Source organism: Raphanus sativus, unplaced genomic scaffold, assembly GCF_000801105.2.
Source record: "Raphanus sativus cultivar WK10039 unplaced genomic scaffold, ASM80110v3 Scaffold0051, whole genome shotgun sequence".
NCBI classification, from domain to species: Eukaryota; Viridiplantae; Streptophyta; class Magnoliopsida; order Brassicales; family Brassicaceae; genus Raphanus; species Raphanus sativus.
The window spans coordinates 22291-34601 of NW_026615374.1; the positions used below are offsets into that span (position 1 = coordinate 22291).

The 12311-nt window shown below is 37.7% G+C and overlaps 2 protein-coding genes and 1 long non-coding RNA gene across 6 annotated transcripts; 1 reads left to right on the forward strand and 2 right to left on the reverse strand.

Moving 5' to 3' along the window:
- Positions 1-881: 881 nt before the first annotated feature.
- LOC130500863 (uncharacterized) lies at positions 882-1909 on the reverse strand. Its single transcript, XR_008939381.1, has 2 exons — positions 1210-1909; positions 882-1109 (listed from the first exon to the last, which is right to left on the reverse strand). It is a non-coding gene; the product is annotated as an uncharacterized LOC130500863 (long non-coding RNA).
- A 437-nt stretch (positions 1910-2346) lies between these two features.
- Positions 2347-3721, reverse strand: LOC130500861 (ubiquitin-conjugating enzyme E2 3-like). 2 transcript variants are annotated; one of them, XM_056995791.1, is made up of 6 exons: positions 3564-3721; positions 3097-3241; positions 2987-3012; positions 2817-2906; positions 2655-2743; positions 2347-2557 (listed from the first exon to the last, which is right to left on the reverse strand). In XM_056995791.1, the coding sequence occupies exons 2-6, from the start codon at positions 3219-3221 to the stop codon at positions 2435-2437; spliced, it is 453 nt and encodes a 150-aa protein (XP_056851771.1). In that variant the 5' UTR covers positions 3222-3241; positions 3564-3721; the 3' UTR covers positions 2347-2434. The 2 variants fall into 2 exon arrangements, with proteins under 2 accessions (XP_056851771.1, XP_056851772.1); XM_056995792.1 differs by having other exon boundaries at positions 3097-3224; positions 3564-3718.
- A 265-nt stretch (positions 3722-3986) lies between these two features.
- Positions 3987-5437, forward strand: LOC108829031 (delta-1-pyrroline-5-carboxylate dehydrogenase 12A1, mitochondrial-like). 3 transcript variants are annotated; one of them, XM_056995798.1, is made up of 6 exons: positions 3987-4247; positions 4412-4491; positions 4595-4698; positions 4782-4818; positions 4899-5120; positions 5202-5437. In XM_056995798.1, exons 3-6 carry the CDS (start codon positions 4649-4651, stop codon positions 5304-5306), a joined length of 414 nt encoding a protein of 137 aa, XP_056851778.1. In that variant the 5' UTR covers positions 3987-4247; positions 4412-4491; positions 4595-4648; the 3' UTR covers positions 5307-5437. The 3 variants fall into 3 exon arrangements, with proteins under 3 accessions (XP_056851778.1, XP_056851779.1, XP_056851777.1); XM_056995799.1 differs by having other exon boundaries at positions 4412-4698; XM_056995797.1 differs by having other exon boundaries at positions 3987-4491; positions 4595-4818.
- Positions 5438-12311: the final 6874 nt, after the last annotated feature.

Sequence of the window (12311 nt, forward strand, 5' to 3'; positions counted from 1 at the left end):
GGGGAGGGGGGGGGCAAGTGAACACTGTCGTGTATTGCAGTCTTACAAACACTGCGGAGGCTTTGCTAAAGAGAGAGGCGGAAAGCAGTGATGCCCTAAAGAAACATGAGAATGTAAGTTATTCATGGCTATGTTCTTGGCATTATAGATTTCCTGATGAAATTGTAATAACATGTATTGTACATGGTATACAATAACGTGGAGGGGGGGAGGGACGAGTGAACACTGGCGTGTATTGCAGTCTTACAAACACTGCGGAGGCTTCGCTAAAGAGAGAGGCGGAAAGCAGTGATGCCCTAAATAAACTGGAGAATGTAAGTTATTCATGGCTATGTTCTTGGCATTATAGATTTCCTGATGAAATTGTAATAACGAATGTCTCTTCTTAGTGTGGAGATTGTATATATATAGGACAAAGTATGCATAGTAGTGTATATAGGCCTCACGGTCTTCTTAACTACAAGATTGATGTTCTTAAAAGAATTGATTTAGAGACTGTTAAATTTATTCCTAGAGATCATGAGAAGCCTTGATCATCCTGATGTATATCTATTGATGACTTTGTTTTTAACGTTCCAAATGTAACATTTGACACAGACACATATCTTAAGGTATCCACATGTATGATATTTCTTTTGATGAAATAACATGTACAATATTCTAAGTGTACAATTTCTACGAATACATTTATTATTAGGTGTACACATGTACAATGTAGTTTTGATGTACACATGTACAATATATGGTGTATACCATGTACAATGTAATTTATGTACACATGGATACCATAAAAACTGGATGTGTATGTGCTTAAGGTACACATGAGTTAGCAAATAAAATTTGGTGTACACATGTACAATGCAATTTTGTGTACACATGGATACCATAAAACCGAACGTGTATTTGAAAAGATATTTTCCAAATATATATAGAATTCAGACAATCATGACATTTCATTCAAATAACATGACATCTCAAAGCACAGAAAGAGAACAAAAACATGAAAAAATACAAGAGAGGTGGAGAGCTGTTTCTCATCATGACCTGAGATAGAACTTGATTTCACGCTGGACTACTAGTCCTTGAAGTGGAGGAGCAAACACCATCCCCTAGAGTCAAGAACCTTGACTTTTTTAGATTTCTTAAATACTGCAAAAATAAAATTCATCTAGTTAAGAAGAAAAACACAAAAACTAACATGAGACAAACCTTGATTTGAGATGAGGATTATGGAAGCGAAGCAAGAGACGTTTTTTCTACCGAGATAAACGCAGCACCAGAGTGAGTTGCTAAAGAATACAAAACCTAAATAATCAAAATATAGAAAACCCAACAACATCTCTGAGCTCTGATTCAAGAGAGGAAAAAAAAACTAAATAATAAAAATCCATATTTCAAAATCAAATCGAAATCCTAAACACCTCTTTGGCTTTGTCGCCGCCATGAATAAGCAATTCTAGATCGAAACCCTTAACGGCATATTTCCCTTCGTCACCCTATTTCTCTTCGTCACCACCGTGAAAAAGCGAGACCATGAGCCAGTAGTCGACGATGTCTTGATCCCAGAAGTTTAAGGGTCAGAAAGGGAGAATCTTGGCGGTGACGGGTTCGGCATCTGAGCAGGATCTTGGCGGTCACAGGCTCGAGATTTGAGCTTTGAAGATCCATCATCGCAAGATTTAATTTTTGTGGAATTGTACATGAAGAAATAGATGGGTGGTCTAGTCTCGTGGGAGAGGTACAAAGAGAAAGAGAATGATGCTTTATCAGAGAGCTAAAAGAAATATAAATATTGAATTGATTATTATATATTTATGATTTAACTAAAAAGAATAAACAAGAGAAGTCGAAGGACATGTTGGTATTTTCATGTGTTATAGTGTATGAAAAAGGTGTTAAAGTCTATGGGAAAGTGTGAGAAAGTGTGTTAAGAGCAACAAGTGACTCAAAGTGTAATAATAAACATGGAATGTGTCCTAGACGGTAAATGTTTAATAAATAATTATATTGTTTCTAGTGAGATAAAGTCAGGGTAAGATGACAGGATCTATCAGATAAAAAATTAAGAACATGACATCCACTAGGATAATAACTTGGCTTGCATTGTTTATGTTCTTTTTTTCTTATATATTTAACTAAGGTTGTAAGATGATAAGTGTTTTCAGACTATTGGACCGAGCCCAGACAAGGCCCAATAGTGGGAAACATTAATGGGTCGTAACTCACACTGAAGCAGCCAAGGATGAAGTTCTTTGGATCCTATCTCACAGGGCAGAACTAGAAGTTCTTTCAATCAATAGGAATCAAGAGGATGATGATACAGAAGGTTGTTCAAGAATCAGAAGATTGAGTTCTAATGGTGATTGTAGTTTTCAACTAATAAGATAAAATATTACTCAACAGTCAATAAATACATAGTTACATCATATTATTATTATGCATAGCTCTGCTCCACAATCTCCATAACTTTCCTGTTGTACTCTCGTTTGTTCTCACTGAACAGCCTCGCAGCTTCAGAGTTCGCTGGCGAGTTAGGATTTGGATCACAAAGCAGAGACTGTAAATAAACCAAAAACAAAACCAAGATGTTAGTTAGTTTACTGCATAAGCTTACAATGTAATGGAGAGGAGGATTCATTAGTCCCGAAAAAAACCTGAATAGATGTGAGTATTGCTGAGACATCATATATGGGACTCCACTGGTTTTGTAATATATCCAAGCAAATGCTTCCATCAGCATAAACTGCAACAAAGCTCAAACATCAAAATCAAGAACACTCATGTTTTGGTCATTAGCTATTATTATTAGTGCTTACTGTTTGGATGAAACATCCTTGAAACAAAGCGAACTACTGGTGGTTTGTTTGGGTAGTCCTCAGTGAACTGAAGAGACAACTTGAAGGTACCTAAAACAGATCAACAACATAAGCTTAGCTAATAGTTATAAATTCATGAAAACATATGGAAGTAAGATAAGGAGTTTTACCTCCATCCCATGGACTGTCATCAGGTCTGAGAAAGAAAAAAAAAGACATTTGTTTATAGCTGAGTGAAAAACAAACAAAAATAAATTGGTTTAAAAGATTTGTGTATTACCCAAAGATGAGAGCGTTCCAATGCATGATGTTGTTATCTTGAGGAGATCCACTGATCCCCAAGGGAGGATCTTTCTGCAGTCTCTTGAAGTCCCACATGAGTCTCTTCCTAGCTGGAGTTGCCATTTGCTTTAAAACAAACAAGACTGCATTGAGAAAAAACAAACCAAAGATTTCAAGTTTAAATCTTTATGATTCTTCTCACTTGTGGTGATAATAGTAAATTGCATTTCGCATGAATTGGTTTTTATATATCATTTGTCTGATAAAGTTTTGGACTTTTTCATTCAAAAAAAAAGTTTTAGACTTTTTCTTGAATTCAAAGAAGTAAAAGCAGAGAGACACAAGATCTAAGTTTATATCATCTACCTGAAGTAGTTCCAATCTCATTTTGAAAAAAAGAACTTAAATATGCAAAGAAACAAGAAAGACTCAGGTTCGGATTCAAACGAAGAAAGCTAGACCAACCTGAAATTCAAAGCTTGATGAAGAACAATCCAGCAAAAGAGACGATGGAAAAAAATGACTTGGATATAGCAAAAGAATAATAATAGAGATTTTTAAGAGAGAGAGAATCAAAGAAGATATTTTTTTTTTTTTTGTTCAAATGGAAGATATTTTTCTTTCTTTTGCTTCACCATAGAAGAAATGAGATAAGACAAAAAGGATATTCTATTTAAAATTATTTTCTTCCATATTTAACTAATGGTTTTGTGTAAAGACCAAAACAAATTGGTCAACTACTAATACTTACTGATTAAGATTAGTGGATGGTACTAATCCAAAGAATGCTTCTTTCTCATGATGAGTCATGAGGGTTATATAACTACCAAACTGAAACTATGGGTTCAAACAGTAAATAAATAAGAAATAAGGGGTATAACAGAAAGAAATAATCTGTAAATATCTAAAAAAATCATTTTTTCGAAATTTCACAAAACACATCACTCTCAGTTTATTTTACCAATCTTCTTGAATCCCTTCAAAGAAACGTCTGAATAATTCATCTCGTTCTCCGTCTCTTGTGGATCTTTGACGTAATGTACAGAGCTTTGGCGAGGAGCAGAGCACTGAGAGCTAAGTCTCTCTGTGACACCAAATCATCGACCTTCCTTGCTTCTTTCACCTCTTCCAGCTTTCATCTCGCGCCAAGTTTGTGTTTTTTTTTTAAAAGATTTAGTTAAAATTATATAAAAAGACATAAAGTTTATCAAGTTGGTGTTATAAACATTTGAATTTCGTTGTGACAGTGTCCCATGTATAATGAACATACTATTATTTGATCAAAGATCGTTATTAAAACATGACTATTGCAGATTGAATCATTCATTACCTTTTGCTTCCGTTGATGCCGAGGAGATATCTGGTGCTCACCCCGCTCAAGTACAGAACTTTGGTATGCGTGTCCTCACTTACTTACTTCTTAGTGTTTTGATTGGTCGTTGAAGTGCTGTTGTGGAATGTTGTGAGATATACTTTCCTTTTTAATATCCATATAGTGCAGGGAAAGTGGATAGGAACTTCAAACTATAACACGCTTCTTGATCCTCTCAATGGAGAACCTTTCATTAAAGTCTCTGAAGTGGATGAATCAGGAGTTCAGGTGGCGAGTCTTGAGTTATATTACTGCAACGTGGTATCCAAGTCACAATTCTGTCTTTGTCACTCTTCTGTTCTATGTTGCAGCCATTTGTTGAGAGCTTGTCACACTGTCCCAAACATGGTCTCCACAACCCTTTCAAAGAACTCTCTCTCTCTCTCTCTACACATGTTTTACTTATTTTTTGTAACTTGTTATGCAAGGCGAATCCGAGGATGACACTCTTTACTGGCAGCTCCAGAGTAGCTGAGAAGCTGGCGCTTGATCTCAAGGGTCGGATCAGGTTGGAAGACGCTGCATTTGACTGGAAAGTCTTGGGACCAGATGTTCAGGAGGTTGATTACGTTGCGTGGGTTTGTGATCAAGATGCTTACGCTTGCAGTGGACAGAAGTGTTCTGCTCAGTCTATGCTTTTCATGCACGAGGTTGGTTTGGTTTGATCCTTCTTGGTTTGTTAGTTTACAACTGAGGCAATAATGTTGGAGCACATGGAGAATCTGCTTCAGATTCAAGGCTCAAAGCTACTCTTTGGTGTGGAAACCGTTGAAGAACCTTTCGATTCCTTGTGTCTACGGAGCCTTGGAGCCTACGGCAGTTTATGTTCCCATTGAAGAGATCTTGAAAGACGGTAAAAACTATGAACTCGTCACCAGAGAGATCTTTGGACCCTTTCAGATTGTCACAGAGTATAAAAAAGGATCAGCTTCCTCTTGTGTTGGATGCTTTGGAGAGGATGCACGCTCATCTTACTGCAGCTGTTGTTTCAAACGATCCCATCTTTATCCAGGCAAGTCCCTGTTAGGAAATATACGGTCAAATTTTGCGGGAAACCGAAATTTATGGGAACGGGAAAACACACACACAATTTGTTAACGGAGTTCGGCCAACTTTTGCCTACGTCTCCGGACCTGCTACAGATCTTTTATTTTCAATTTGGGAAATTTTTACAAGCTCTCAACTCACACCCGATCCCAAATACACTCAAGAAATTACTATTAATTTCTTAAAGAATTTTTTTTGTGAAAAAAAAAAATTATTTTCTTTTCTTCTCCACGAACTCTTTTCTTCTCTTGTTCTCTCTTTGTTTTTGTTTTGGGATGAAGAGCAATAACAAGATGCATCACGTATTTATAGGAAGAGCTTGACAGGTTGGTGAGAAGTAGTTGTTGACAAAATCACCAAGCCTTTCTTTTTGACTTTGTTTTCACCATGTCTCCATTTAACCACTTTCTTTTCACCGTCCAATAATGAAAACGTGATTTTTAACTTACAATCTCCCACTTGAAGACTGATTTCAATCTGTCTTCACACCTTGATCAATGTAGCAGGTCTTCCCAGCTTGTTACTCCAACAAGCCAACTGAGGTTGCACACAACCTCAGCTTATCATACGGCACAGTCTTCGTCAGCATGTCTGCCGGATTCTTACTTCCTGGGATCTTCTCAAGCACCAATATTTCATCTTCTAACGCTGATCTGATGAAATGATATCGACGATGTATGTGCTTCGTCCGAGCGTGGTAAACCGGATTCTTTGCCAAATCGATTGCACTTTTACTATCACAGTACAACACACCTTTTTCTTGACCATGTCCTAGCTCTTCTAGAAATGATTGTAGCCACATCATCTCTTTTGTTGCCTCTGTTACCGCAACATACTCAGCTTCACAGCTTGATAGAGCTACGATTCTCTGCAACTTTGAAACCCAACAAATTGCAGTACCGCCAAAAGTGTAGACATATCCGGTTGTGCTCTTCGTGCTGTCAACGTCACCTCCGTTGTCAGCATCAACATATCCCTGCAATCCCGCCGCAGACTTCGTGAAACATAGCGATAAACTTGGATTTCCTTTCAGATATCTGAAAATCCACTTAACGGCTTCCCAATGTTCCTTTCCTGGATTGCTCATAAATCTGCTGACGACTCCCACTGCATGTGCGATGTCTGGTCTTGTACAAATCATCGCGTACATCAGGCTGCCTATAGCAGAAGCATATGGAACCTTATCCATATGTGCCATCTCGTCTTCCGTCTTTGGAGACTGTTCTCTGGATAACCGAAAATGACTTGCCAGTGGAGTATTGACTGGCTTTGCGTCATCCATGTTAAACCTCTTGAGGACTTTCTTCACATACTCCTCTTGTGATAGCTTAAGACCTTCCTTGCTTCTACTGATTCTCATCCCTAGAATCTGTCTTGCTTCTCCAAGGTCTTTCATCGCAAACTCTTCTGAGAGTTTCGCCTTCAAGCTATTAATCTCATGCAAGTCTGCTCCAACTATCAGCATGTCATCCACGTATAGGAGCAATATCAAGTAGGATTCTTCAAACTTCTTGAAGTAACAACAGTGGTCAGCTTCACACCTCAAGAAACCGACACCTTTAATAAAGCTGTCAAACCTTTTATACCACTGTCTTGGAGCTTGTTTCAAGCCATACAAACTCCTTTTAAGCTTGCAAACAAGGCTTTCTTTTCCTTTGACCTCAAAGCCTTCGGGTTGCTTCATATAAATTTCTTCATCCAAATCACCGTGAAGAAATGCCGTCTTTACATCCATCTGCTGAAGATGCAAATCTTCTTGTGCTACCAGTCCAAGAACCGTTCTAATGGTCACCAGCTTGACTACAGGAGAAAAGATTTCAGTGTAGTCAATGCCTTCTTTTTGTTGGAATCCCTTCACAACAAGCCTCGCTTTATAGCGTTTACTTCCATCAGGTTCTTCTTTTATTCGGTAGACCCACTTGTTATGCAATGCCTTTTTATTCTTAGGCAAATCTGCTAACTCCCATGTGTGATTGGATAACAACGAGTCCATCTCGTCGTTCATTGCAAGCTCCCACTTGATCGACTCATCAACTTGCATAGCCTCTTCATAACATTCAGGCTCGCCTCGGTCTGTGAGCAGAATGTAGTTGAGCGATGGAGAAAATCTTACAGGCTTTCTGATGATTCTACTTGACCGTCGTAACTCCGTGACTGGTGTATATGGGACCACTTCAGAATCATCACTCTCTTCAGCCTCACCACTCTCTTCTTGAGAGATTTCTTCTTCTGTTGTTGCGGTATCCTGTTGCAACTCCGGTGTCAGGATATCATCTAAGTCAACAACTCCAGGCTCTTTTCTCTCCGAGCATTCTCTTAGCTTATCCTTGTACAACACTTCTTCGTTGAACACAACATTCTTGCTGCGGATGATCTTCCGATTTTCATCATCCCAAAACCGGTAACCAAACTCCTCGTTACCATAACCGATGAAGTAACACTTCTTAGACTTGGAGTCAAGTTTACTTCTTGCAGCATCGTCAACATGAACATAAGCTAAGCATCCAAACACCTTTAGGTAAGAAAGGTTTACTTTCTTTCCGCTCCAAACTTCTTCAGGGATCTTAAATCCCAACGGTACAGACGGTCCTCTGTTAATTAAGAAGCTTGCGGTACTAATCGCATCTGCCCAAAACATCTTAGGCAATCCACAATGCAATCTCATGCTCCTTGCACGCTCATTCAAGGTTCGGTTCATCCTTTCCGCTATTCCATTTTGTTGGGGCGTTCCAGGAATAGTCTTCTCCATCTTGATTCCACTATCAGCGCAATGTCTCTTGAACTCCTCGCTGATATATTCACCACCATTATCAGACCTTAGGCACTTCAACTTGAGATTCGTCTCTGTCTCAACCATGGCTTTCCATCTTTTGAAAACCGAAAACACTTCATGCTTGTTCTTCATGAAGTAAACCCACACCTTCCTTGTGGAGTCGTCAATAAAGGTCACATAGTAGTACGAACCTCCCAGCGATGCAACAGGAGCGGGTCCCCACACGTCAGTGTGCACCAGCTCTAACTTCTCAGATTTTGGCTTTCTTCCTCCTTTAGAGAAACTAACCCGTTTCTGCTTTCCAAGGATACAACTTTCACACATCTGATGATCCACCGTCTTCAGATCCGGAAGAGTGCCATTTTCCACCATGAGTTTCATCCTTTTCTCACTCATGTGCCCCAACCTACAATGCCACAACTTGGTTTGTTTGGCATTCTCGACAACAGCAAGAGTGTCTTGATAACTCGTCGTCATATAAAGAGTGCCTCTTTTATGACCTCTAGCCACCACCATGGAACCTTTCTTGACCCTCCAGGCTCCACCACCAAAGTTGACATTGTGCCCCGTATCATCAAGTTGACCTACTGAGATCAGATTTCGCATCAACTTTGGCACATGTCTGACCTTCGTAATCTTCCATACACGTCCGTCTGACATCTTTAGGTTGATATCTCCAATACCAACTATGTCCAAAGGTAATCCATCAGCAAGATATACCTTTCCGTAATTTCCCGCAACATAATTCTCCATAATGTTGTGGTGCGGCGTGGTATGGAATGATGCTCCAGAGTCAAGAACCCATGAATCGACTGGGCTATCAACATAGGAGATTGACGCTTTGGTGGTACTTGTAGCTGCATCACGAGCTTCACCTTTTATCGGGGAATCAACAGACACTACCAATGCATCAGCAATTTCACGTGTCACTGCATTGGCTACGCCTCCCTTGTTGTCTTCTTTCTTCGGTGGTGCCCGGCAATTCTTTTTAATGTGGCCCGTCTTTCCACAATTCCAGCACTGTGCAGGCTGTCTGAATTTGGACTGACCATTTCCATTCCTTGACCTCGATCTGCCATTTCTCCGGTTACTTCTATCATGGTCTCTACCTCTATTTTCAACATTAAAAGCAGAGCTTGATGATGTCTCGCCAGAGTCTATCCTACGCACTTCCTCAGCAAGGATACGATCTCTCACATCATTGAACTTAAGCTTCTGAGTACCGACAGAATTACTAACCGCTGCCCTCATTGGCTCCCAACTATTTGGCAGAGATGCCAACAAAATCAGTGCTCGCACTTCATCATCAAACTCGATCTCAACCGAAGACAGTTGGTTGACAATCGTGTTGAATTCATTCACATGTGCGGCAACCATGCCACCTTCTTCCATCTTCAAATGAAAGAGTTTTTTCATGAGAAACACCTTATTATTCGCCGAAGGTTTCTCATACATATCCGAGAGAACTTTCATGAGCCCTTCCGTGGTCTTCTCCTTCGCAACGTTGTGAGCAACGTTTTTCGACAGTGTTAACCTTATAACACCCAGAACTTGTCTGTCAAGGAGCTCCCACTCATCATGATCCATCTTCTCAGGCTTCTTGCTCAGTGGTTGATGAAGCTTCTTTCCGTAAAGATAATCTTCGATTTGCATTCTCCAAAATGCATAATCTGTACCGTCAAACTTCCCGATACTGTGCGTCGAACCGTCTTCGCCTCCCATCGTTTCTGGAACCACCGTGTATTAAAACACCTCCGTCGACAAACCGATGTTACCGACAAAATTCACTATTCACGAATTTACTGTTCACGTGAATAGTAATTCTGCAAAAATTTGACCGATCACCGTAACTCAGGCTCTGATACCAGTTGTTAGGAAATATACGGTCAAATTTTGCGGGAAACCGAAATTTATGGGAACGGGAAAACACACACACAATTTGTTAACGGAGTTCGGCCAACTTTTGCCTACGTCTCCGGACCTGCTACAGATCTTTTATTTTCAATTTGGGAAATTTTTACAAGCTCTCAACTCACACCCGATCCCAAATACACTCAAGAAATTACTATTAATTTCTTAAAGAATTTTTTTTGTGAAAAAAAAAAAATTATTTTCTTTTCTTCTCCACGAACTCTTTTCTTCTCTTGTTCTCTCTTTGTTTTTGTTTTGGGATGAAGAGCAATAACAAGATGCATCACGTATTTATAGGAAGAGCTTGACAGGTTGGTGAGAAGTAGTTGTTGACAAAATCACCAAGCCTTTCTTTTTGACTTTGTTTTCACCATGTCTCCATTTAACCACTTTCTTTTCACCGTCCAATAATGAAAACGTGATTTTTAACTTACAGTCCCTTTTGCCAACATCATCAACCAATCAATCTCTTCTTCTCAGAGATGATAATGATGTAACAAAATGGGTGCAGGAAGTGATAGGGAACTCGGGTGAATGGAACTACGTTTGCTGGACTCAGAGGAAGAACAACTGGAGCTCCTCAAAATATAATATATTTTTAGAATATTGTTATAATTTATTAAAGTCCAAATCGTTTAACCAATAGTTTAGACATCTTCTTAATTGTTTTAGGCATTATGCATTGAGTCATTGTCGGCTTAGTGCCTAATATTTTTTTGAACTCTGAATATTCGAATGGCTTTGATTGTTTGTACAATGGGTTTCGCACCGGGTAGGGTTACAACTAATAGTCCAATCAGGAGTACTCATATCCGAACTAATAACCATAAAGCTATAACATTTCCCATTTTCTCTCTTTCAAACTTAAATCTGGTGCTCAATATCCAGAAAATCTCAACCTTTCCTTCTAAAAATTTCAATCTCCTTTAATCTTTATCCTCTTCAAATCTTTTTTCCTTCTGCAATTTCTAAACTCTAGAATATATGTACTTATATAATCATTTTTCGACTGCTCAAACAGAAAAAGAAATCCATCGAAAATCGTCATCTCTTCCCTCAAAGAAGTCAATAGCACATGTATTCTGACATCGTTTGTGTTAAATGTGTATTGGTTCGCCTCAGCTTTTATTAGTTAACTTGTTAGTTTGTATTTTCCCTAGATAATGAAGTTCACAGGTATATAAGCACTGGACTTTAAAATCTTTTTCATTTTTAGGTCTGTCTGATCTCATGCGTGCTTGTTTTATCTCACGTTCCTGGTGCCGATTTGGTAGATTTCTTTTCTTTCTGTTTTGTTATATAATATGCTTCTTCATATCATTGACACTCAATCACTGTATTAGTGGAACTGCTTGCACTGAGTGGCAATCCCTTCATGAGAGACTTAGTTCTAGAGATGTTTGCATCATATTTATTTTATGACTAAGTGATTTTTCCGTGGTCATGCACGGATATAAATATTTATAAGCTAAATATATTATAATAAATGATTTATATTTATTTTAAATATTATTAATTTATAATTTTATGGATAATTTATATTAGTAATATTATATTAATTTAATTAGACATATGATTTTAAATATATTATATCTAGTCGGTTTTGTTGTTTTAGAGTTCATTTAGTCATCATTTGGATATACTGGATTGTATCTATTTTTATAAATATAACTATAATATTTTTTATTCTAAATATATCAAAATTTTAATTAATTTTCTTATTTGTATTTAGGTTGGTTATTGTCTTAGATATAAAAATATATTTTAGGAATATTATGTATATCTTAAGATATATTGTGCTTAGATTGAAATAAAAAAAAATTAAAGTGTCTCATTCCAAAGTACATAATTTAATATAAAGATAATATTCTGAAGTCTCCTGGCATATATATAAATTTTGACAAAAGAACTAAATTGTAACAGTTGATTAATATTTCATTTTCATTTGTTAATATGTTTTGATTTATCCTCTGATTTATATTTAAAAATAAATTTATTATTATTATTATTATTAAATTATTAAAATTTTATTGCGGTTAAATTATTGAGTATATTGAGTTAGATGACATTAATTTTATTTATCGTTTAAAATGTGCATGTATTTTCATAA

Bases quoted from the DNA above. Each gene is read 5' to 3' on its own strand.
- LOC130500861 (XM_056995791.1), bottom strand. From the start codon at position 3,221: ATGGCAACTCCAGCTAGGAAGAGACTCATGTGGGACTTCAAGAGACTG. The intron at 2,907-2,986 runs GTAAAACTCCTT...GATCTGTTTTAG, and splicing joins TGACAGTCCATGGGATGGAG to GTACCTTCAAGTTGTCTCTT. The intron at 2,744-2,816 runs GTAAGCACTAAT...GCTTTGTTGCAG, and splicing joins AAGGATGTTTCATCCAAACA to TTTATGCTGATGGAAGCATT.
- LOC108829031 (XM_056995797.1), top strand. From the start codon at position 4,359: ATGAACATACTATTATTTGATCAAAGATCGTTATTAAAACATGACTAT. The intron at 4,492-4,594 runs GTATGCGTGTCC...ATATCCATATAG, and splicing joins CGCTCAAGTACAGAACTTTG to TGCAGGGAAAGTGGATAGGA. The intron at 4,819-4,898 runs GTCTCCACAACC...TTGTTATGCAAG, and splicing joins GTCACACTGTCCCAAACATG to GCGAATCCGAGGATGACACT.